Source organism: Mobula hypostoma, chromosome 1, assembly GCF_963921235.1.
Source record: "Mobula hypostoma chromosome 1, sMobHyp1.1, whole genome shotgun sequence".
NCBI classification, from domain to species: Eukaryota; Metazoa; Chordata; class Chondrichthyes; order Myliobatiformes; family Myliobatidae; genus Mobula; species Mobula hypostoma.
Genome location: NC_086097.1, coordinates 251,237,918 through 251,262,495, shown reverse-complemented (window position 1 = coordinate 251,262,495; position 24,578 = coordinate 251,237,918). Strand labels below are relative to the sequence as shown.

At 40.7% G+C, this 24,578-nt stretch overlaps 1 protein-coding gene across 2 annotated transcripts in view; it reads left to right on the top strand.

Annotated features, from left to right (window-relative positions):
- Positions 1-24,578, top strand: part of virma (vir like m6A methyltransferase associated) — a 136,739-nt gene that overhangs the window by 17,240 nt on the left and 94,921 nt on the right. For both annotated transcript variants that reach the window (XM_063067165.1, XM_063067157.1), the window contains exons 4-5: positions 7,832-7,880; positions 22,763-22,985. In XM_063067165.1, coding sequence (XP_062923235.1) covers positions 7,832-7,880; positions 22,763-22,985 — 272 coding nt within the window. The remainder of the gene's footprint in view (positions 1-7,831; positions 7,881-22,762; positions 22,986-24,578) is intronic.

Sequence of the window (24,578 nt, the reverse complement as noted above, 5' to 3'; positions counted from 1 at the left end):
TGCCACTTCTTTGTCCCCCATTACTACCTCACCAGCATCATTTTCCAGTGATCGAATATCAACTCTTGCCTCCCTTTTACTCTTTATATAACTGAAAAAAAATTTAGCATCCTATTTTATATTATTGGCTTATTTGCCAACATATTTAATTTTTCCCCTTCTTATAGCTTTTTTAGTTGCCATTTGTTGGCTAATCATCCAACTTTCCACTCACTTTTGCTACCTTAATGCCCTTTCCTTGGCTTTTATGTAGCCCTTAATGGAAGTGTTGTCAGCCACAGTGGTCTACGACTGCCATTTGAGATCTCCTTTTGTGGGACATACCTATCCTGTGCTTTGTGAATTATCCTCAGAAACTTCAGCTACCTCTGCTCTGCCGTTATTCCCAGCAATATCCTCCTGTAATCTATCAGGGCAAGCTCCTCTCTCAGGCCTCTGTAATTCCCTTTATTCCATTGCAATACTAATACACCTGACTTGTGCTTCTCCTTCTCAAGTTGCAGTATGAATTCAAACATTTTTTGGTCAATGTCTCCTATGGGTTCCTTTACATTAAGCTCCCTAATAAGATCTGCGTTATTACACAACACCCAATTAAAGATAGCTTTTCCCCGAGTAGGCTCAAGCACAAGCTGCTTTAAAAGGCCATCTCGTAGGCATTCAACAAATTCTCTCTCTTGCGATCCGACACCAACCTGATTTTCGCAATCCCCTTGCATATTGAAGTCTCTCATTACATTTGTGACATTACACTTATTGCATACCTTTTTCAGCTTCCTTTGCAATCTCAATCCCACATCGTGGCTACTATTTGGAGGCCTTATATATGATTCCCATAATGTTTTTTTTACCCTTGCAGTTTCTTAACTCCACCCACAAAGCTTCAACATTCTCTGACCCTATGTCACCTCTTTCTAGAGATGTAATTCCATCTCTGTTCTCTGGAATTTTTTGTTTTTATGCACCATTTTCTATAAACTCTAGAGGATGTTGTTTGTGAAACTCTCAGGAGGTCAGCAGTTCCTGAGATACTCAAACCACCCCATCTGGCACCAACAATCATTCCACGGTCAAAGTCACTTAGATCACATTTCTTCCCCATTCTTATGTTTGGTCTGAACAACAACTGAACTTCTTGACTATTTCTACATGTTTTATGATTGAGTTGCTGCTACATGATTGGCTTATTAGGTAGTTGTGTAAATGAGCTGGTGTACAGGTGTACCTCATAAAGTGGCCACTGAGTTAATGTGTGTTCTAATAGGCTTCTGAAGCATTGTTCTGTGCAAAGAATAAAACTTGCACCCACGCAATGATGAAAAATTATTTTGCATTTTAATCAGGATAATAAGAAAAAATTGCTGTTAATTATTTATGTATTTGAGAAAATTTATGCTCAGCCATAGAGTGAAATTACAACTACATCTTCAATCTTCCTCAGAAATAGGCTGTGAGACCTGAAAATTTTTAATAAACATTTACATTATCAGTATCCAACAGATTGCAAGAAAAATGTAGCACACCATCGTAACTCATCAATTGAGTTATAAAACTTCAATTACTGAAAATCTGTAACTAGAACAGAAAGATGGAGAGAGTCAGTAATTCTCCACCTGATACTTAGTTACTGAACTGTTTTTGACAGTTTCTGTAGTTTGTTTCCAATTGTGTCTGATGAATGCCCACTTTATAAAAACGTTTTTTTTTTATAATTCCCAAACTCAGTATATTTAATAGGAGGTCAAAATATGTTGAAAGTGTGCAGCTTATTTTAAAACAATGAATCTATAATTCAATATTAAAAGCAAACTGCAGGCGCTGGAGGGAACGGTTAGTTTGATCTTGGAGTTAGTTAAAAGGTCGGCATAACATCATGGGTCATTGGGCCTGTACTATGCTGTAATTTTCTATAATATCAGAAAGGAAAACAAAAAATATTGGGAACACTGCAGCATCTTTGGAAAGAGAAACTGACTTTATGTTTCAACATTTTCGGGTCCTAACTTGCTGCATCACTGCGTGGTACAGAGCTGCACTGCAGCAGACAGCCAGGCTCTACACCGGGTAGTCCAAACTGCCCAACGCATCACCAGTACCCACCTACCCACTATTATGGAGGAGGCTACGTAGCATCCACGCCAGGATCATCAGACTCAAAAATGGTTACTTTCCCCAAGCAGTAAGGCTGATCAACACCTCCGCCCACTAACCCTCTCCTCCAAACCCCCAATCACCACTACGTTATCATTTCCTGTCAGAGTCACCTTATGTACAGACACTCCTGTACTAAGCATCACTTTATGGACATAAAATCTATGATCTATGTTATGCATTTATATTTATTGTTTTTTATTATTATTATTATTGTGTTTTTTTAAAATCTTGATTTTTTGTGTTGCTTCACATTTGGAGTAACAATTATTTTGTTCTTTATATTTGTGCACTGAAAATGACATTAAACAATCTTGAATCATGAATTTAATAACCTTTACCTGTTATGACTCGAGACATCACCTCTGTTTCTCTTTCCACAGATGCTGTTTATCCAGCAGTGTTTCCAGCATTTTCAGTTTTTAAATTGTCTAATTTTCATTTTTATTTTGTGGTGATGGAATAATTAACAGTGCACATTGTGACAGAGTCAGAGATGGATAAAAAATTATTCTGCTAATATTGGTACATCTCTTCAAGTATTCCATTAAAGCTATCACCATACCCCAATGGCCATTTATCAGTATCTGTTGAATTGTGGGCTCACTTGCACAAAATGCGTGGCAGTAATTTCCAATGAACCATAGAAACTACAGCACAGAAACAGGCCCTTTGGCCCTTCTTGGCTGTGCCGAACCGTTTTCTGCCTAGTCTCACCGACCTGCACATGGACCATGTCCCTCCATACACCTCCCATCCATGTATCTGTCTAATTTATTCTTAAATGTTAAAAAAGAACCCGCATTTACCACCTTGTCTGGCAGCTCATTCCATACTCCCACCACTCTCTGTGTGAAGAAGCCCTCCCTAATATTCCCTTTAAACTTTTCCCCCCTCACCCTTAACCCATGTCCTCTGGTTTTTTTCTCCCCTTGCCTCGGTGGAAAAAGCCTGCTTGCATTCACTCTATCTATACCCATCATAATTTTATATACCTCTATCAAATCTCCCCTCATTCTTCTACGCTCCAGGGAATAAAGTCCTAACCTATTCAACCTTTCTCTGTAACTGAGTTTCTCAAGTCCTGGCAACATCCTTGTAAACCTTCTCTGCACTCTTTCAACCTTATTTATATCCTTCCTGTAATTTGGTGACCAAAACTGAACACAGTACTCCAGATTCGGCCTCACCAATGCCTTATACAACCTCATCATAACATTCCAGCTCTTATACTCAATACTACGATTAATAAAGGCCAATGTACCAAAAGCTCTCTTTACGACCCTATCTACCTGTGACGACACTTTTAGGGAATTTTGTATCTGTATTCCCAGATCCCTCTGTTCCACTGCACTCCTCAGTGCCTTACCATTAACCCTGTATGTTCTACGTTGGTTTGTTCTTCCAACGTGCAATACCTCACACTTGTCAGTATTAAACTCCATCTGCCATTTTTCAGCCCATTTTTCCAGCTGGGCCAAGTCCCTCTGCAGGCTCTGAAAACCTTCCTCACTGTCTACTACACCTCCAATCTTTGTATCATCAGCAAACTTGCTGATCCAATTTACCACATTATCATCCAGATCATTGATATAGATGATAAATAATGATGGACCCAGCACTGATCCCTGTGGCACACCACTAGTCACAGGCCTCCACTCAGAGAAGCAATTTTCTACCACCACTCTCTGGCTTCTTCCATCGAGCCAATGTCCAATCCAATTTACCACCTCTCCATGTATACCTAGCGACTGAATTTTCCTAACTAACCTCCCATGCGGGACCTTGTCAAAAGCCTTACTGAAGTCCATGTAGACAATATCCACTGCCTTCCCTTCATCCACTTTCCTGGTAACCTCCTCGAAAAACTCCAACAGATTGGTCAAACATGACTACCACGCACAAAGCCATGTTGACTCTCCCTAATAAGTCCCAGTCTGTCCAAATGCTTGTAGATTCTGTCTCTTAGTACTCCCTCCAATAACTTAACTACTACTGACGTTAAACTCACTGGCCTATAATTTCCCGGATTACTTTTCGATCCTTTTTTAAACAACGGAACAACATGAGTCACTCTCCAATCCTCCGGCACTTCACCCGTAGACAGCGACATTTTAAATATTTCTGCCAGGGCCCCTGCAATTTCAACACTAGTCTCCTTCAAGATCCGAGGGAACACCCTGTCAGGTCCCGGGGATTTATCCACTTTAATTTTCCTCAAGACAGCAAGCACCTCTTCCTTTTCAATCTGTACAGTTGTCATGGTCTCACTACTTGATTCCCTCAATTCCATAGATTTCATGCCAGCTTCCTTAGTAAATACAGACGCAAAAAACCTATTTAAGATCTCCCCCATTTCCTTTGGTTCCGCACAAAGCCGACCACTCTGATCTTCAAGAGGACCAATTTTATCCCTTACAATCCTTTTGCTCTTAATATACTTGTAAAAGCTCTTTGGATTATCCTTCACTTTGACTGCCAAGGCAACCTCATGTCTTCTTTTTGCCCTCCTGATTTCTTTCTTAAGTATTTTCTTGCACTTCTTATACTCCTCAAGCACCTGATTTACCCCCTGTTTCCTATACATTTCATACAACTCCCTCTTCTTCTTTATCAGAGTTGCAATATCCCTTGAGAACCAAGGTTCCTTATTCCTATTCAATTTGCCTTTAATCCTGACAGGAACATACAAACTCTGAACTCTCAAAATTTCCCCTTTGAAGGCTTCCCACCTACCAATCACATCTTTGCCAGAGAACAACCTGTCCCAATCCACGCTTTTTAGATCCTTTCTTATTTCTTCAAATTTGGCCTTCTTCCAGTTGAGAACCTCAACCCTAGGACCAGATCTATCCTTGTCCATGATCAAATTGAAACTAATGGCGTTATGATCACTGGAACCAAAGTGCTCCCCTACACAGACTTCCGTCACTTGCCCTAATTCGTTTCCTAACAGGAGATCCAATATTGCATCCCCTCTAGTTGGTCCCTCTATATACTGATTTAGAAAACTTTCCTGAACACATTTTACAAACTCTAAACTATCTAGACCCCTAACAGTATGGGAGTCCCAATCAATGTATGGAAAATTAAAATCCCCTACCGCCACAACTTTATGTTTCCTGCAGTTGTCTCCTATCTCTCTGCAGATTTGCTCTTCCAAGTCTCGTTGACTTTTGGGTGGTCTGTAATACAATGCCACTAATGTGGCCATACCTTTCCTGTTTCTCAGCTCCACCCGTAAGGACTCAGTAGACAAGCCCTCTAATCTGTCCTGCCTGAGCACTGCTGTAATATTTTCCCTAACAAGCAATGCTACTCCCCCACCTTTCATTCCTCTGCCTCGATCACATCTGAAACATTGGAACCCTGGAATATTAAGCTGCCAGTCCTGCCCCTCCTGTAGCCAAGTTTCACTAATTGCTACAACACCATAATTCCACGTGTCAATCCACGCCCTCAACTCATCCGCCTTCCCCGCAATACTCCTAGCATTGAAATATATACACCTCAGAAGATTTTTACCACCACTCACAACCTTTCTATCAGCGGATTTGCTTAAACTTTCAATATCATTTATTTTCACCCCAGCCACGCTGTCAGCTCTGGCACTCTGGTTCCCATCCCCCTGCAAATCTAGTTTAAAGCCTCCCCAATAGCACTAACAAACCTCCCTAAAGGATATTGGTCCCCCTGTGGTTCAAGTGTAACCCGTCTCTCTTGTACAGGTCCCACCTGCCCCAGAAGAGGTCCCAATGATCCTGAAATCTGAAACCCTGCCCCCTACACCAGTTCCTCAGCCACTTGTTCCTCCTCCAGAGCATCCTATTCCTACCCTCACTGGCACCTAGCACAGTTAGCAATCCTGAGATTACCACCCTCGAGGTCCTGCTTTTCAACTTCCTACCAAGCTCTCTATACTCACTGTCCAGGACCTCTTCACTCTTCCTTGCTATGTCATTGGTGCCTATGTGCACCACGACATCTGGCTGGTCACCCTCCCACTTCAGAATGTCATGCAATCGATCAGAGACATCCTTGACCCTGGCACCTGGGAGGCAACAAACCATCCTGGATTCTCTGTCACGACCACAGAACCTCCTATCTGCACCTCTAACTATCGAGTCCCCTATCACTACTGCTCTCCTCTTTTTCCCCCCTCCCTTCTGCACTGCAGAGCTAGACTCAGTGCCAGAGATCCGGCTACTGCAGCTAGTCCCAGGTAAGTCATCCCCCCCAACAGTATCCAATGTGGTATACTTGTTGCTGAGGGGAATGGCCACAGGGGAACCCTGCTCTGCCTGCCCTTTCCTCTTCCCTCGCCTGACAGTGACCTAATTTCCTGTCCTCTGCTCCTTTGGTGTAACTACCTCCCTGTAGCTACGATCTATAATCTCCTCATTCTCCCGAATGATCCGCAGGTGATCCAGCTCCTGCTCCAGTTCCCTAACGCAGTTTGTCAGGAGCTGCAGCTGGATGCACTTCCTGCAGGTGTCGTTGTCAGGGACACCGGAGGGCTCCCTGACTTCCCACATCCTGCAAGAGGAGCATTCCAACATCCTGCCTGGCATTCTCTCTATGCTAGACAATCTGAACAAAAAACTTACCGGAACCTACCCTTGCCTGTGCCTGTTCTCACCGAAGCCTGTTTGAGCCAAAGCCGTCCCACTCTGACTCAGTCCACTCCGACGATGGCCGCTGTATATGGTGGTCTGCTTTTTAAACCTTGGCGCGCTATGTCACGCGCCTGCGCAGTGCAGACCCTTCGCCCCGAGCAGTTCTTTAAAAAAAAAACGACTTTTTCAACCCGAAATTCTTCCGCTCACTTCTTCAGCTACTTGCTTCGACTGGCAAGTAAATCTGTCCCTTCTTGATCAAAAGTTCAGAAGTAAATTTATTGTCGAAGTACATATCTTTCACCATATACAACCCTGAGATTCATTTCCTTGCGGGCATTCACAGTAAATCCAAAGAAACACAATAGAATCAATGGAGGACTGCACATAACAAAGCAGACAACCAATATGCAAAAGATGACAAACTGTACAAATACAAAAAGAAGTAAAATAATAATAATACTAAATAGATAAGCAATAAATATCGAGAACATGAAGAGTCATTGACAGTTCAGTAATGGGGTGAGTGAAGTTATCCCCTTTAGTTCAAAAACCTGATGGCTGAGGGATAATAACTGTTCCTGAACCTGGTGATATGGGTCCTGAGGCCCCTGTACCTCCTTCCTGATGGCAGCAGTGAGAAAAGAGCATCACCTGGATGGTTAGGGTCCTTGATGATGGATGTTGCTTTTCTGTGATAGCACTTCATGTAAACGTGCTCAATGGTAAGGAGGGGCTTTACCTGTGATGGATTGGGCTGTATCCACCATGTTTTGTAGGACCTTCCATTCAAGGGCATATTTTAGTATTGTCTTCTCCTGTGGCAGGAATGTATCATTCTCTGGGTTTGGATAAAGGTTTCGTCTTTTTCATGTAAAGTAAGTTTAAACTTTATTGAGATGATGTATGAATTTTTAAAGTTGGCAGAATTTAAAAAATGATCTGAAGGTGTATTTTATAAAACATTCTATGAAGATTGTGGTGTTGTCCATTTTAGATACATAATTTCATGAAGCAGTGGATTGGTTTAACTTAATTCAATCTGTTTGCTATTCTTCCCTCAGCCTTGATTATGATGAAAATGCATCTATAATTTTCAGACCAAACAATAAGGTATGTGTTGCTGAATAAGCCTGTTTAATTATTACTTTCTTTGTAGTTTAAAAATTAATTGCTTGTATTTTATATGACTACTTGTATACAATAACGGTTTAGTATGTTTCCTAACGGTTGCAATATATATACAGTAGTTAGAATAGTGTAATTCGGAAAGCTGTGGAAACTTCTCTGTTGCTGCATTACTTGAATAGGGCGTATCTGATTGGCTGACTCTTAAGTGAAAATCTGAATGGAATGTTTCTTATCTATGGGTATAAAAAGCTGACTACCTGGCAGCAAATTTTTTTTTGCAATTCCCTCTCTTACTAGACCTCTATCACTATCGATTTCCAACTTTATTTGTTCCATTATTGCTAAATAATATGATCTTGAAACAAGTTTTGTGCCTCTTTCCTGACTTCTGAAAGAATCTTGGATTAAAAACATCAGGGTCCAACAGTGTGTTAACAGTGTATTGTACTGTATTTTGTGAAGCATATGCTTTTTACAATGTGTAAAGCTGTTTTCTTGATTGTCCTCCCTTTGCTTTGTCATGGCCTAATTTGGAGTATTGTGTGCAGTTTTACTCACTTACCTACAGGAAAGAAGTAAATAAGATTGAAAGAGTACAGAGAAAATTTACAAGGATGTTGCCAGGACTTGAGGAATCTCAAGGTTTTATATAGCATACATACTTTGTTAATAAATGTGCTTTGAACTGAGAACACTGAGGACCTGAGTTATAGGGGAAGGTTGACTATTCCCTGGAGTGTAAAGAAGTAAGGAGGGTTCAATAGGGTATATAAAATTGAGAGGTATAGATAGGACAAATGCATGCAGGTGTTTTCCGCTGAGATTGACTGAGACTAGAACTAGAAATCATGGGTTAAGTGTGAAAGGTTAAGTGTTTAAGGGGAACCTTGTTCCAAACGTCTGCAGGAAGTGCTGGATTATTCACTCAGAGAGTGGTGAGAGTGTGGAATGGGCTGCGAGCAGAAGTGGTGGATGTGGGTTTAATTCCAACATTTAAGAGAAATTTGGATAGGTACATGGGTGGGAAGGGTATGGTGGGCTATGGTGCAGGTGCAGGTAGTTTGAACTATTTTGGAATGGACTAGGTGGACCAAATGGCCTGTTTCTGTGCTGTAGTGTTCTTTGACTCCATGTTTTCCACAGTTACCTGTTACGTACCCCGTAACTGGTTTGCCAAACCAGCAGAAATGGACCACTTAGTTGGAGTCTGGTTTAACAGAAACTGATAAAGTTTTATTAAAGAAATAAGTAACATAGTACTCTAATTGTAAGGATGTAAATGCAACAGGTTAGCAATGATAATATACACGTGTACACAGAACTAGGGTAACAGGAATCAACCAAGCTCTATCGCAGTCTAGGGGTAAAATGATCAGTCTCAAGTGACGCAGAGTTCAGTTCAGCTTAGTACAGTACGCAGTAATTGCTGTTGTGCCGTTGGAGAGAGAGAGAGAATGCAAATTTTGATTCAAACAGACCTTTGATGTTCTTCACAGTTAGCTTTCGGGCGAACCCTTTTTATGTCTTCTGTGGTCACCGACTATGACCCCTCCGTTCCGGATACGACCGTACTTCCGCGGTGAACCTGGCACCCAGGCAAGGGCGGACACACACACCAGGTTCCCACCGATCGTACCCTTTTCACCCTGTGCGTCTATGGTCAGTTCCCGCGACCAGACCTCCAAACTCACACCAACTTGTGGGGGCACACCGCTCTTCCAGGGTCTCGTTATCTCGTGATCTCGTGGTGTGTCGTGCCTTAGCGAATCTGTTCTTTTTATCCCCCTGCTGGGTATCGACCTGTCCATCAAACTTCAAACAGTTCAGGTTCAAAGCAACCGGTCTGTCAATATTCTGAAATGTGTTTCTTTCTCGTTAATCTCTCTCTTCTCTCTTATTAGCATTTTGAATGTTTCTCCATTGTCTCACTTATCTCTCTCTCATTAGCATCAATCTTCTGATAACTTGGTTTTTCGTCACATACCTAACAGATATCATCTTTTAATTCCATTCAGATTTTCATGTCTGATACAATAGTTTAAGTAAAACAGAACAGTATTATTTCTAGCTTTATTTATATGTTACCAAAATTTGGTGTTCTAATGTTTATTAAATAGTAGGAAATATTTGTCTAGAGATTTGGTGTTCACCCTCTTGTTGTAAAAATGTTTGCGTGCTTATTTATTTATTTATTCATTCATTCATTCATTCATTCTCCCATTGGAAAAAGCTTGCAAATTTGTGAGAAGTATAAATTTGTACACCGAAGTGAGGCCCCAGATCTGCCACGCAGAGCTTATCATTACTGTGCAGACCATTAGGAAATCAATCAGCATTTAGAGAACTCAGCTTTACGGTCACCAGAGTACAGCTGAGGAAAGGATTGTCCCTGAAGCTGAGGGGAGAAACTTTGTCCCTCTTGTCATTGTGGCTGGATCTTCTCCAAAAATAAAATGGCTAATTAGATTATAAGTCTATAAGACCATAAGACATGAGAGTAGAATTAGGCCATTTGGCCCATTGAGACATCTATAGTGATGAAATGCTTTGAGAGGTTGGTTATGACTAGACTGAACTCCTGCTGGAGCAAGAATGTGGACCCACTGCAATTTGCCTATCACCACAATATGTCAAGGGTGGACACAATATCAATGGCTCTTCACATGGCCTTAGACCACCTGGACAATATGGACAACCTACGCTGAACCGGGATGTTGTTCATGGACTATAGCTCAGCATTTAACATCATCATTCCCACAATCCTGATTGATAAGTTACAGAATGTGGACCTCTATACCTCCATCTGCTATTGGATCCTCAACTTCCTAACCGGAAGATCACAATCTCTGCAGATTGGTTATAATATCTCCTCCTCATTGACGATCAACATTGGTGTACCTCAGGGGTGTGTGCGCTTAGCCTACTGCTCGACTCTCTCTATTCCCATGACTGTATGACAAGGCATAGCTCAAGTACCATCTATAAATTTGCTGATGATACAACCATTGTTGATAAAATCTCAGATGGAGATGACAGAGTGTACAGGAACAAAATACACAAACTAGTTGAGTGGTGTTGCAGCAACAACCTGGCACTCAACGTCAGTAAGACGAAAGAGCTGATTGTGGACTTCAGGAAGGGTAAGATGAAGGATCACATACCAATCCTCATTGAGGAATCAGAAGTGGAGAGAGTGAGCAGTTTCAAGTTCCTGGGTGTCAAGATCTCGGAGAACCTAACCTGGTCCCAACATATCAATGCATATAAAGAATGCAAGACAGTGACTATACTTCATTAGGAGTTTGAAGAGATTTGGTATGTCACCAAAAACACTCAAAAATTTATAGAGATGTACCGTGGAGAGCATTCTGACAGGCTGCATCACTGTCTGGTATGTGGGGGGAGGGGTGCTACTGCACAGAACAGAAAGAAGCTACAGAAAGAAACTAAATTTAGTTGGCCCCATCTTGGGTACTAGCCTACAAAGTACCTAGGACATTTTCAAGGAGTGATGTCTCGAAAAGGCAGCGTCCATTATTAAGGACCCCCAGCACCCAGGGCATGCCCTTTTCTCATTGTTACCATCAGTTAGGAATGAATTGAATTGACTTTATTTCTTACATCCTTCACATACATGAGGAGTAAAAATCTTTTAAGTTATGTCTGTCTAAATATATAATGTGCAATCATAATAATTTATACTAATTTATAATAAATAGAACAGTCAATGTAACATCACTCAAATCTGCATGAGTTAATCAGTCTGATAGCCTGGTGGAAGAAGCTGTCCTGGAGCCTATTGGCTTTTATGTTACGGTACCGTTTCCTGGATGGTAGCAGCTGGAATAGGTTTTGGTTGGGGTGACTCAGGACCCCAATGATCCTTCGGGCCCTTCTTACACTCCTGTCCTTGTAAATGTCCTGAATTATGGGAAGTTCACAACTACAGATGCGCTGGGCTGTCTGCACCACTCTACAGAGTCCTACAATTAAGGGAGGTACAGTTCCCATACCAGGCAGTGATGCAGCCAATCAGGATGCTCTCAATTGTGCCCCTTTAGAAAGTTCTTAGGATTTGGGGACCCATACCAAACTTCCTCAAATGTCTGAGGTGAAAGAGGCGCTGTTGTGCCTTGTTCACCACACAGCCGGTGTGTACAGACCACGTGAGGTCCTTGGTGATGTGGATGCCAAAGAACTTAAAGCCGTTTACCCTCTCAACCCCAGATCCATTGATGTCAATAGGGGTTAGCCCGGTCTCCATTCCTCCTGTAATCCACAACCAGCTGCTTTGTTTTTGCAATATTGAGGGAGAGGTTGTTTTCTTTGCACCACTGTGTCAGAGAGATAACTTCTTCCCTGTAAGCCACCCGTTATTGTTTGGGATAAGGCCAATCAATGTAGTGTCATCGGCAAATTTAATTAGATTAGAGCTGTGGGTGGTGACATAGTCATGGGTATACAGGAAGTAAAGGAGGGGACTCAGTACGCAGCCCTGAGGGGCTCCTGTATTGAGAGTCAGAGGGATGGAGGTGAGGAAACCCACTCTTAGCTCCTGCCAGTGATCTGACAGGAAGTCCAAGATCCAGCTGCCCAAGGCAGGGTCAAGGCCGAGGTCTCTGTGCTTCTTGTCGAGCCTGGATGGAACTATGGTGTTGAATGCTGAACTATAGTACAAGAACAGCATTCTCACATAAGCATCCTTCTTCTCCAGATGTGTAAGGACAGTATATAGAGCAGAGGCAATTGCGTCGTCTGTCGATCGGTTATGTCGGTAGGCGAATTATAGGGGGTCCAGTTTGGGTGGTAGCAAGCTGCAGATGTAGTCCTTCACCAGCTTCTCAAAGCATTTGCTTATTATTGAGGTGAGTGCAACAGGACACCAGTCTTTCAGGCATGTTACCTTGGTCTTTTTTGGTACAGGGACAATGGTGGATAATTTGAAGCAGGAGGGCACTCTACACAGGGAGAGGGAGAGATTAAAAATGTCAGTAAACACGCTTGCCAGTTGTGCTGCGCACATCCTGAGTACTCACCCTGGGATGCTATTTGGTCCCGCAGCCTTGGGACTGTCCACACATTGGAAATGTTTGTGTACCTCAGCCTCAGAGATGATAAGTTGCAGGTTGTAGCGGTGGCTTTCCTTGGAGGCTCAGAGTTAGCAACATCGAACCAAGCATAAAGGCAATTGAACTCATCTGGGAGAGAGACCCCATTGTTTACGCACCACAATGTTTGGCTTTGAAGTCTGTGATGGTATGCAACCCTCGCCACAAATCACGTGTGCTATTTGTTGTGAATCTTGACTCAGTCTTGTCCCTGTATTGTTGTTTCGCAGCCTTGATAGCTTTGCACAGATCGTTGCTGGTTTTCTTGAGCCCTAGTTGATTGTCAGCAATGTAAGCTTTATGTCGCGCAGTAAGTGCTGCTTGCACTGAACTAGTGATCCAGAGTTTCTGGTTTGGGAAGACCTGACCGACTTCTGGGGGACAACATTGTCGATGCATTTCCGGATGAAGCATGTGATTCCATCAGTGAACTCTGAGACATCCTCATCATGGAAGACATTCCAGTCGATGTCATCGAAGCAGTCCTGCAGCATGGAGTCCGATTGGTCGGACCAACAGTGGACAGTTTTAACTGTGGCTGCCTCTTGTTTCAGCTTCTGCCTTGTTTCGGCAAAAGCAGGACTGAAGAGTGATCTGATTTTCCAAAAGCTGGGCGAAGGGAAGCTTTGTAATTGTTGCGGAAGAAAGTGTAACAGTGGTCAAGTATCTTATCTCCACGAGTGCTCACCTGAATGTGCTGATAAAACTTCAGAGAGACTTTAGTCAGCGATGCTCGATTAAAGTCACTGGTGACGATGAAAGCAGCCTCTGGGTGTGCAGTCTCCAGTGTGTTGATGGTCTCGTACAGTTCCTTGAGAACCAGGTCAGTATCAGCCTGCGGTGGAATGTACACCGCTGTGATAATAACAGCCATGAACTCCCTAAGCAGCCGGTGGGGTCTGCACAGCAGCCCCAAGTACTCCAGATCAGGGGAACAAAAGGATTTGAGTACATGCATATTGTGGGGGTTCCACCAAGCATTGTTGACCATGAAGCATACCCCTCCTTCTTTACTCTTCCCAGAGAGGTTTTTCAACCTGCCCTCCTAGAACAAGGAGAACCTAGAGGGCTCGATGGCATGATCTGGTATCTCCTCCATCAGCCAGGTCTCCACAAAACACAAAACATTGCATTCCTTTGTTTCCTGCTGATAGGAGATTCTGGCTCTCAGTTCAGAAAGCTTGTTGTTCAGGAACTGACCATTGGCCAGGAGTATGTTGAGGAGCGGCGGCCGATATGCACACCGTCACAGCCTCACCAGGACACTAGCTCTTCTCCCTTGCCTCCGGTGTAGTGGCAATGTAAAAGATATGTCTCCCACGCATCGCGCAAAAAGGGGTTCCCAGTGTAGGAAAGGCAGCACGTAGTGGGTAAATGCCGTCTTTCCGATATTCAGAAGGGTCAGTCTATTGTATCTGGTTCAGCTACTTGAACAGAAAATGCTATGAAAATCGTTGAAATTAGTACTATACTGTACATTTGGAGCGGAGCTCGCAACACGGCCGCCGGACACCGCCATCCTGAAAAATCTTGAAGGAGGTACATAAGCCTGAAGGCACACACTCAGTGATTCAGGAACAGCTTCTTCCCCTCTACCATCTGATTTCTAAATGGACATTGAACCCATGAACACTACCTTACTTTTTAATATATATTATTTCTGGTTTTTCACGATTTTTGATCTATTGTAATCATACTGTAATTGATCTGTTTATTTTTACTTTTTCTTTCTTTTTAAATCTTTTTATTGAATAAGTATACAAAAAGGTAAGCCATAAAGGCACTAATACATTGTTAGAATATAATAAAATTACAGGAGATATTAATACAAAAAAAAGATACAAACAATGTAATTTAAACATAACATACTGAGGTAACATAATAGTATACTAATTTTATATATATATGCCAATAGAGAAAAGGAAAAAAAAACCCAAAAAAAAACCCACCGTGCAACTAACTAAAAAGCAAAGCAAAGCAATGGGCTAACTTGGAACCAAGCAGAGTTAAAAAACTTAAAATCACGTCCTCAATCCCGACCTCCATTAAAAACAGTAAAAAAAAACAATATGAAAAAAAATAAATATGGAGCAAAAAAAGAGGAGAAAAAAAATTACATTAAATGAAAATATTGAATAAAAGATCTCCAGGTCTGTTCAAATTTAAGTGAGGAATCATAAAGGTTGCTTCGAATTTTCTCCAAATTCAAGCATAATATCGTCTGAGAAAACCAAAAAAAGGTAGTTGGAGCATTAAGCTCTTTCCAATGTTGTAAGATACATCTTTTCACCATTAAAGTAAGAAATGCAATCATTCTATGGCTGAAGGAGAGAGATTACTGGAAATTTTAGGTAGTCCAAAGATAGCAGTAATAGGGTGAGGAGAGATATCTATATTCAATACCTTGGAGATAATATTAAAAATGTCTCTCCAAAAAGTTTCCAGAGTAGGACAAGACCAGAACATATGAGTTAAAGAGGCTATCTGCCCCGGACATCTATCACAAAAAGGATTAATATGAGAATAAAAGCGAACTAATTTATCTTTGGACATATGTGCTCTATGAACAACTTTAAATTGAATTAGGGAATGTTTAGCACAAATAGAGGAAGTATTGACTAATTGTAAAATCTGCCCCCAGTCATCCACGGAAATGATAGACCCCAATTCCTGTTCCCAATCTGACCTAATCTTATCAAATGGAGCTTTCCTAAGTTTCATAATAATATTATAAATCATAGCCGATGCACCTTTCTGACATAGATTAAGGTTAATTATAGTATCTAAAATGTATGTAGGAGGAAGCATTGGAAAAGAAGAAAGTATAGTACTTAGGAAATTTCTAACTTGTAGATATCTAAAAAAATGTATTCTTGATAAATTATATTTATTAGATAATTGTTCAAAAGACATAAAGGAACCATCTAAAAATAAATCCAAAAACCGTGAAATACCCTTAATCTTCCAAATTTGAAAAGCATGATCCGTAAAAGGGAGGAAAAAATATGTTACCTAAAATAGGAATTGCTAGCCCAAATTGGTTAAGATCAAAAAATTTTCTGAATTGAAACCAAATACGTAAGGTATATTTAACTATCGGGTTAGATACCTGTTTGAGGCGTTTCAAATCAAAAGGAAGAGAGGAACCTAAAATAAAGCCAAGTGTATAGCCCTGAACAGATTGTAATTCCAATGCTACCCATTTAGGAATGGATAGTATATCCTGGTCAAGTAACCAAAATTTCATATGTCGAATATTAATTGCCCAATAATAAAATCTAAAGTTGGGTAATGCTAAACCTCCATCTCTCTTAGCTTTCTGTAAATGTATTTTACCCAGTCTCGGGTTTTTATTTTGCCAAATAAATGAAGAAATTTTTGAGTCAACTTTATCAAAAAAAGATTTTGGAACAAAGATTGGTAATGCCTGAAATATATATAGAAATTTTGGCAAAAAAAACAGCTTAACTGCATTAATACGACCAATCAAAGTTAAATATAAAGGAAACCATTTAGATGAAAGTTGAGTAATATGGTCAATTAAGGGTAAAAAGTTAATCTTAAATAAATCTTTGTATTTACAAATAGTTTTAATCCCAAGATATGAAAAATAATTATTAATCAATTTAAATGGAAAGTTATGATATAAGGGAAGTTGTTTATTAATCGGGAAAAGTTCACTCTTACTAAGATTTAATTTATAACCTGAAAAGAGACTAAATTGTGCTAATAACTCTAAAACAGCAGGGATAGATTTTTGAGGATTAGAAATATATAAAAGTAAGTCATCAGCATAGAGTGATATTTTATGGAACTTAAAGCCCCAAGTTATCCCAGTAATATTTGGAGATTCTCGAATGGCAATTGCAAGAGGTTCTAATGCAATATCAAATAATAAAGGACTAAGAGGACAACTTTGTCGAGTGCCTCGAAAAAGAGGGAAAAAAGGTGAGCTTAGAGAGTTAGTAAGGACCGAGGCCACAGGAGAATGATTATAACAGTTTGATCCAGGATATAAATTTCGAGCTAAAATTAAACATTTCAAGCACCTTAAATAAGTAAGGCCATTCTACTTTATCAAAAGCTTTCTCAGCATCTAAAGAGATAACACACTCAGGAACATTTTGTGAGGGGGTATAACCAATATTTAACAGTGTGCGAATGTTATAAAAAGAGTAACGACCTTTAATAAAACCCGTTTAGTCTTCCGAAATAATAAAAGGAAGTACTTTTTCTAATCTGTTTGCTAATAATTTAGAAAAAACTTTAGAATCAACATTTAATAAAGATATTGGTCTATAAGATGCACATTGAGCAGGATCTTTATCTTTCTTTAATATTAGAGAGATTGACGCTCTATTGAAAGATTCGGGAAGTTTACCAAATTTTACTGAAGCCTCGAAAACCCTACAGAACCAAGGGATTAATGAAGGTGCAAAACATTTATAAAATTCTACGGTAAACCCATCAGGGCCAGGAGCTTTCCCCAAATTCATAGAGGAAATAACATTCTTAATCTCATCGGTGGTAATGGGAGTATCTAACATAGAAGACATATCCTGTGAAATCTCAGGGAAGTCTAGGTTATCTAAAAAATCATTCATATATTTAGAGTCTCGAGGAGACTCTGATTGATATAAGGAAGAATAAAAATCACAGAAGGTTTGTTTAATCCCCGCATGATCAAGTATCAGTCGGTCATTTTGATTATAAATCTGATTAATTTGAGATTTAGCATAATTAGACTTCAGTTGGTTAGCCAGCAGTTTGCCAATTTTGTCACTGTGTACATAAAATTCACTTCTTGTTTTCTTTAATTGGTTTACAATCGAGGACGAAAGTAATAAACTGTGTTCCATTTGAAGTTCAGTTCTTTGTTTATATAACTCCTCAGAGGGAGCTGTAACATATTTCTTATCAATTTCCTTAATCTTGTCCACAATTACCAACTCCTCCTGCTTCAGCTTCTTCCTCAAAGCAGCAGAATACGAGATAATCTGACCACGAATATAAGCTTTAAAAGTATCCCAAAGAATGTTCACAGAAATATCCTCTGTATAGTTGATTGTAAAAAAAAGATCAATCTGTTCATTCATAAAGTTAACAAAGTCCGAGTCCTGAAGCAACAGCGAATTAAAACACCATTGTCTATTATTTTGTGTATTGGCCTGAATTTTAATAGAAAGCTTAAGTGGAGCATGATCGGAAATGGTTATAGAGTCATAATCACATTTAATCACTGAAGAAATAAGACGAGAGTCAATAAAGAAATAATCAATTCTTGAATAGGAATGGTGAACATGTAAAAAAAAAAGAAAAATCTTTTTCCTGAGGATGCAAAAAACGCCAAATGTCCGTCGACCCAGAATCAGAGAGGAATGAATTAATCAAAGTTGCAGATTTATTAGGTAAGGTCCGTAGAGGAGCCGAACGGTCCAAAGTTGGAGATAAACAGGTATTAAGATCTCCGCCCCAGATCAATGAAAACTCATTCAAATTCGGGAACTGATTGAATAATGATTTATAAAATTCTGGACAGTCCATATCAGGAGCATAAACATTAACCAAAACTACCTTTTTATTAAATAGTAGACCACTAACCAGTAGAAATCTACCATTCGGATCAGAAATAATATCATGTTGTATAAAAGTAACTGCGGAGTCTATAAAAATAGAGACGCCTCGAATCTTAGCGTTGGAATTCGAATGAAACTGTTGTCCCTTCCAGAATTTAAAAAAACGTAGTCTGTCCCCCCCCCGCACATGGGTCTCTTATAAAAATAAAATTTGTGCTTTAAGTCTCCGGAACACTTTAAAAACTTTTTTCCTTTTAATAGGATGATTAAGACCATTAGTATTCCAGGAGACAAAATTAATAATAGACTCCATAAACCCTAAAGTCAACCCGCAACAAGGAGGATTGACGATAGGCTCGACCCATGAACCCGGAAAGGGAACAGAACAAATAAGAGATACCGGGAAGGAGAACGCAACCAATACTTCAATAGTGTACATAGCCCAAGAAGAAAGAAACTAAAACGTGAAGCCCCTCCCACCACCCCCCACCCCATGACCCCAAGGCTAAATCTAACACAGACCAGCCAGAAAGAAGCAAGCACTAAAACTAGCCCCATGACTTCCGGTATATGCTCCCTAAGAAAAGTGTAAATATAAAAAAGATCAGCTAGTTATAAAACAGTAAAAGAATAAAAAAAAGGTAAATCAATTAAAACAAACACTTAATATAACAGAGAAAAAGCCAGAAAATATAAAAAAAACCGCAACAAACCCCAGACCCTATGAGTAAACAAAAAAAAAGAAATGAAATTATTAACATAAACTAGTTATGAAAACCTACAAAAAGAAATAGATTTAAAAACTACAAAATTTAAGGCCTCAAAGGAAATACGTAGAATGACGGTGAGGGAATAACCACCCAAAATCCCCTGGGAAAAAGAAAGGAATGACGCAGATAGAAAGAAAGTTTGGCAACCATATTAATTAATCCAAAAATAAACTTTTCTGCCCATATAAGGCAAAAAAAAAATTAAGACTGACAAATTCACAACCTCCGATCAAACGGAGGTAGTTAAAAATTACGATTAAGATGTTGAAGGTGAAAATTGATCCAGATAACTCTGGGCATCCGATGGAGATTCAAAAAAACGGAGGGCTCCATCCAACGTACGAATCCTTAGACATGCAGGGTAAAGCAGCGCTGGTTTTAAATCCATCTTGTAGAGTTCCGACATCACAGATCTATAACGAACCTGTTGATCCCGAATTGCTTTACTGAAATCCTCCACGAATTGGAACTTAAGATCCAAAAAATCAATGTAACCTTTAGATCGAACGAAACGAAACAGTTTCTCCTTGTCTTGAAAGTAATGAAAGTGTAAGATGACATGTCGAGGTTTATCTAACTTAGACGAGTATGATGGAACTCTGTGAACGCGATCCAATAACAGTGGTTGGTCAGGAAATACAGTAGGAAATGCATCTTTTAAAAGTTGAGAAAAATACTTCATAGGGTTATCAGATTCAACAGCTTCAGGCACCCCAATCATTCGAAGATTCTGCCGTCGCATTCTGGATTCTAAGTCAGAATTTTTAAAGGTCAGAAAATCAAGTTTCTTCTTCATTACATTAATTGTTTCTTCGATTTTCTCCATCTTAAGTTCATTTTGTTGCGTGGATTTTTGAAAATCAGATATAGCCGACTGATGTTCCGTAATAGATGTTTGTATCTTATCGATTGAATCGGCAATTTTCTGGAAATTAATTGAAATTTCCGCACGAATCAGCTCCGTAACAGAGGTTGAAATTTCCGCACGAATCAGCTCCGCAACAGAGGTTGAAATTTCCGCACGAATCAGCTCCATAACAGAGGTTGAAATTTCCCTTTGAATTAGCTCCGATATAGCTTTCAAAGTCAATGGTGGTTCAGTCGGAGGAAAATCGGTACCTTTCGGTCTAACTGGAGGTTTGCCGTCCTTCCCGTTTTTTCCATTCTTAGACATAGCAGACCTTAAACGCATCCGATTATCAAAGAGCCCAATTTATTTCAAAATATTGTAAAAGTCGATACCTTAATGGTTAATTAAAATATAGCTGATCATAAGAAGAAAAACTCAGAGGTAATGGAGCGAGTCAAGAACACGACTTCACTCCATGAGCTCTACCGGAAGTCTCCATTTTTACTTTTTTTTCTTCTATATTATGTATTGCATTGAACTGCTGCTGCTAAGTTAACATATTTCATGACACATGCCGGTGATAATAAATCTGATTCTGAGTCTGCTCCACCATTTAATCATGACTGATCCCTTTTTTCTTCCCTTCACTGCCCCACTCCCCGGCCTTTTCCCTGTAACCTTTGATACCATCCAGTCAAGAACCTATCAAGCTGTGCCTTAAATACACCCAATGACTTGGCCTCTACAGCTGCCTGTGGTAATAAATTCCCTACATCTCTGTTTTAAATGGACACCCTTCTATCCTGAGGCTGTGTCCTCTTCTCCTAGACTTCCCTACCATGGGAAACATCCTTTCCACATCTACTATGTAGGCTTTTCAATATTCAAAAGGTTTCAATGAGATTCCCCCTCATTCTACTAAATTCCAGTGAGTACAGACCCAGAGCTATTAGTTTTCTAGTGGTAATATTGTTTTATGTGTTGTATGTGTGAGTTATAGGAACTGTGTTGTGCCTCTTGGTCCGGAGAAACGTTGTGTTTGGTGGTACACGTGTATGATTGAATGACAATATATTGGACTTTAAAGAAGAAAGAAAAACAGCACTCATACAACAATTTTTACATCTTTGTGTGTGCACGTTTGGGGGGAATTGGTGGGTGGGAGGGTGGTAAAGGGGCTTGTTTCTTTTTGTTGCTGCTTGTATTGTTCTTCCATGCCTTGTGGGCATGCTGTGTTTGCGCCACAATATGTGGCGACACGGTCAGACCCCTGCACATCCTTGAGGACGTTGGTTGTTAATGCAAATGATGCATTTCACCTTGTTTCAATGTACTTGTGATAAATAATCTGAATGTGAGTGGCAGGAGGTTGCGGTAAGCTGTAGGCAGATCAATAGGCTAGTGACCTCTGGATAAAGATCACAAGTGGTGTTTGAAAAAACACGCTGTGATTGGTGAAAGAAGTTCTGTGAATTACATAACATTTTGCTGCGATACAGATCACTTAAATCAATTTCATACTTGTTAACCCTATGTGATGTGTCACTAGTACTTATGATTGCGAATGAAAGGGATAATGTGTGAGGTGTGTTGGATGGTTCTGGACCTGTACTTGCTGCTGTTTAGAAGAATGGGGGGTGGAGGGTGATCTCATTGAAACATATTGAAAGGCCTAGATAGAGTCGACATGGAGAGGTTGTTTCCTGTAGTGGGAGAGTCTAGGACCAGAGGGCACAGCCTCAAAATACAGGAATGCCCCCTTGGAACAGAGATGAGGAAGAATTTCTTTAGCCAGAGGGTGGTCAGGTCATTTAAAGCGGAGGTTGGTAGGTACTTGATTTGTATTGGCATCAAAGGTTACTTGGAGAAGATAGGAGAATGATGTTAAGAGGAATAATAAATCAACCGTTATCAAATGCGGAGCAGACTCGATGGACCAAATGGCCTAATCTGCTCCGAGGTCTTATGACTTATTAATGAAGATTAGAGATCTGTATCAAAAGCTGCATAAATATATTTGCACAGAACAGCTTTACGTGCATGGTAACGTCGTGGTTAGCGTGACGATACTGCAGCTTGGACCATTGCAGCCTTCTGGAGTTTGGAGTCCACCCTGGCCGTCTGTAAAGGGTTTGTACGTGCTCCCTGTGAGCATGTGTTTTCTCTTGATGCTCTGGTTTCCTCCCACAGTCCAAAGACGTACTGGTTAGTAGGTTAATTGGTCACTGTAAATTGTCCTGTGCTTAGGTTAAGGTTAAATAGGTGGGTTGCTGGGTGGTGCGGCTTGTTGGGTCAGAAGGAACTATTCCATGCTGTGTCTCTAAATAAAACAAAATACCCACACTTTCTAGACAATGTTTTGTAATTTTCTATAGGGAAAAAAATGCTGTAAATGATTTTATGATAACGTTCAGCTTCAGAATAGTTTTCCAAATTTCTCTACAACTCAAGTCATTTTATTGAGTCATTTTATTAAGTTTAGATCAGAGGTGTGGTGCAATTTTGCTTGGTCATTACTCATTTGAGTTTGTTTTCAACATTACTTCCTTAATTTGCACAGGTCAATACAGATGGAATTGTTCTGAGAGGTTGGTACAACTGTCTGACCTTGGCGATTTATGGGACTGTAGACCGTGTGATAAGTCATGACCGAGACTCTCCTCCTCCACCTCCACCTCCTCCTCCTCCATCACAGCAACCGCAGCCACAACAACAGCCACCACAAGCTCAGCAGCAGCAACCACCGCAACAGCAACCAGCTCCTAAAAGGAGTGTAAAACATGGTAAGACATGCTTTGAAAATTTGTCAGGGTGTTTTTTTGTGTTACTTAAAACCTCTGGTTCCCACCGGACACTCGGCTCTCACCTGTGGCTCCAAGTAGATGTTTGCATGTGACAGAGGTTGCTCCCTGATACACTGCTTCAACGGGTGGGCTAAACTAAGTGATGGTGGCCCGCGGACTGTCCTCGCACGTGAAGTCAGCTCCAGTGGACTGGGTGGATGAGATCAAATGTAAGATCCAACAGCCAGGAAAGCGGTTCTGCAACGCACCAAGGAGAGTGAAGGGCTTGTTAAAGGCACTGAAGGCATCATGGTTATCCACTGCAACCAAGGAAGATCCCCGCTTGTGAGTCAACTCATACCACTGGACCTGGACTTCCGAAGTCAAGATTATGGAACTGCACCATGCAATAGCTTTTCCACTTTAAAACTTCTTCCACACAGGTTTCATGTCATCAGAAACATGGAAACATAGAAAAACCTACAACACAATACAGGCCCTTTGGCCCACAATGCTGTGCCGAACATGTGCTTAATTTAGAAATTACCTAGGGTTACCCATAGCCCTCTATTTTCTAAACTCCATGTACCTATCCAGGAGTCTCTAAAAAGACCCTATCGTATCCGCCTCCACCACCATCGCCAGCAGCCCTTTCCACACACTCACCACGCTCTGTGTAAAAAAAACTTACCCCTGATATCTCCTCTGTACCTACTTCCAAGCATCTTAAAATTGTGTCCTCTCGTGTTAGTCATTTCAGCCTTGGGGGAAAAAGCCTCTGACTATCCACACGAGCAATGTCTCTCATCACCTTATACACCTCTATCAGGTCATCTCTCATCCTCTGTCACTCCAAGGAGAAAAGGCCAAGTTCACTCAACCTATTCGCATAAGGCATGCTTGCCAATCCAGGCAACATCCTTGTAAATCTCCTCTGAACCTTTTCTATAGTTTCCACGTTCTTCCTGTAGTGAGGTGACCAGAACTGAGCACAGTACTCCAAGTGGGGTCTGACCAGGGGTCATGTATCGCTGCAACTTTACCTCTTGGCTCTTGAACTCAGTCCCATGGTTGATGAAGGCCAATACACTGTATGTCTTCTTAACCATACAGCAGCTTTGAGTGTCCTGTGGACTCAGACCCCAGGATCCCTCTGATCCTCCACACAGCCAAGAGTCTGACCATTAATACTATATTCCACTATCATATTTGACCTACCAGAATGAACCAATTCACACATATCTGGGTTGAACTCCATCTGCCACTTCTCAGCCCAGTTTTGCATCCCATCGATGTCCCACTATAACCTCTGACAGCCGTCCACACTATCCACAACACCCCAACCTGTGTGTCATCAACAAATTTATTAACCCAACCCTCCACTTCCTCATCCAGGTCATTTATAAAATTCACGAAGGGAAGGGGTCCTAGAACAGATCTCTGGGGCACACCACTGGTCACCAACCTCCATGCAGAACATGACTCGTGTACAACCACTCTTTGCCTTCTTAGGTGCAAGCCAGTTCTGGATCCACAAAGCATTGTCGTATTCAACAGACAACCAACAAAGCTTGATTATTCTGTTGAAAAATA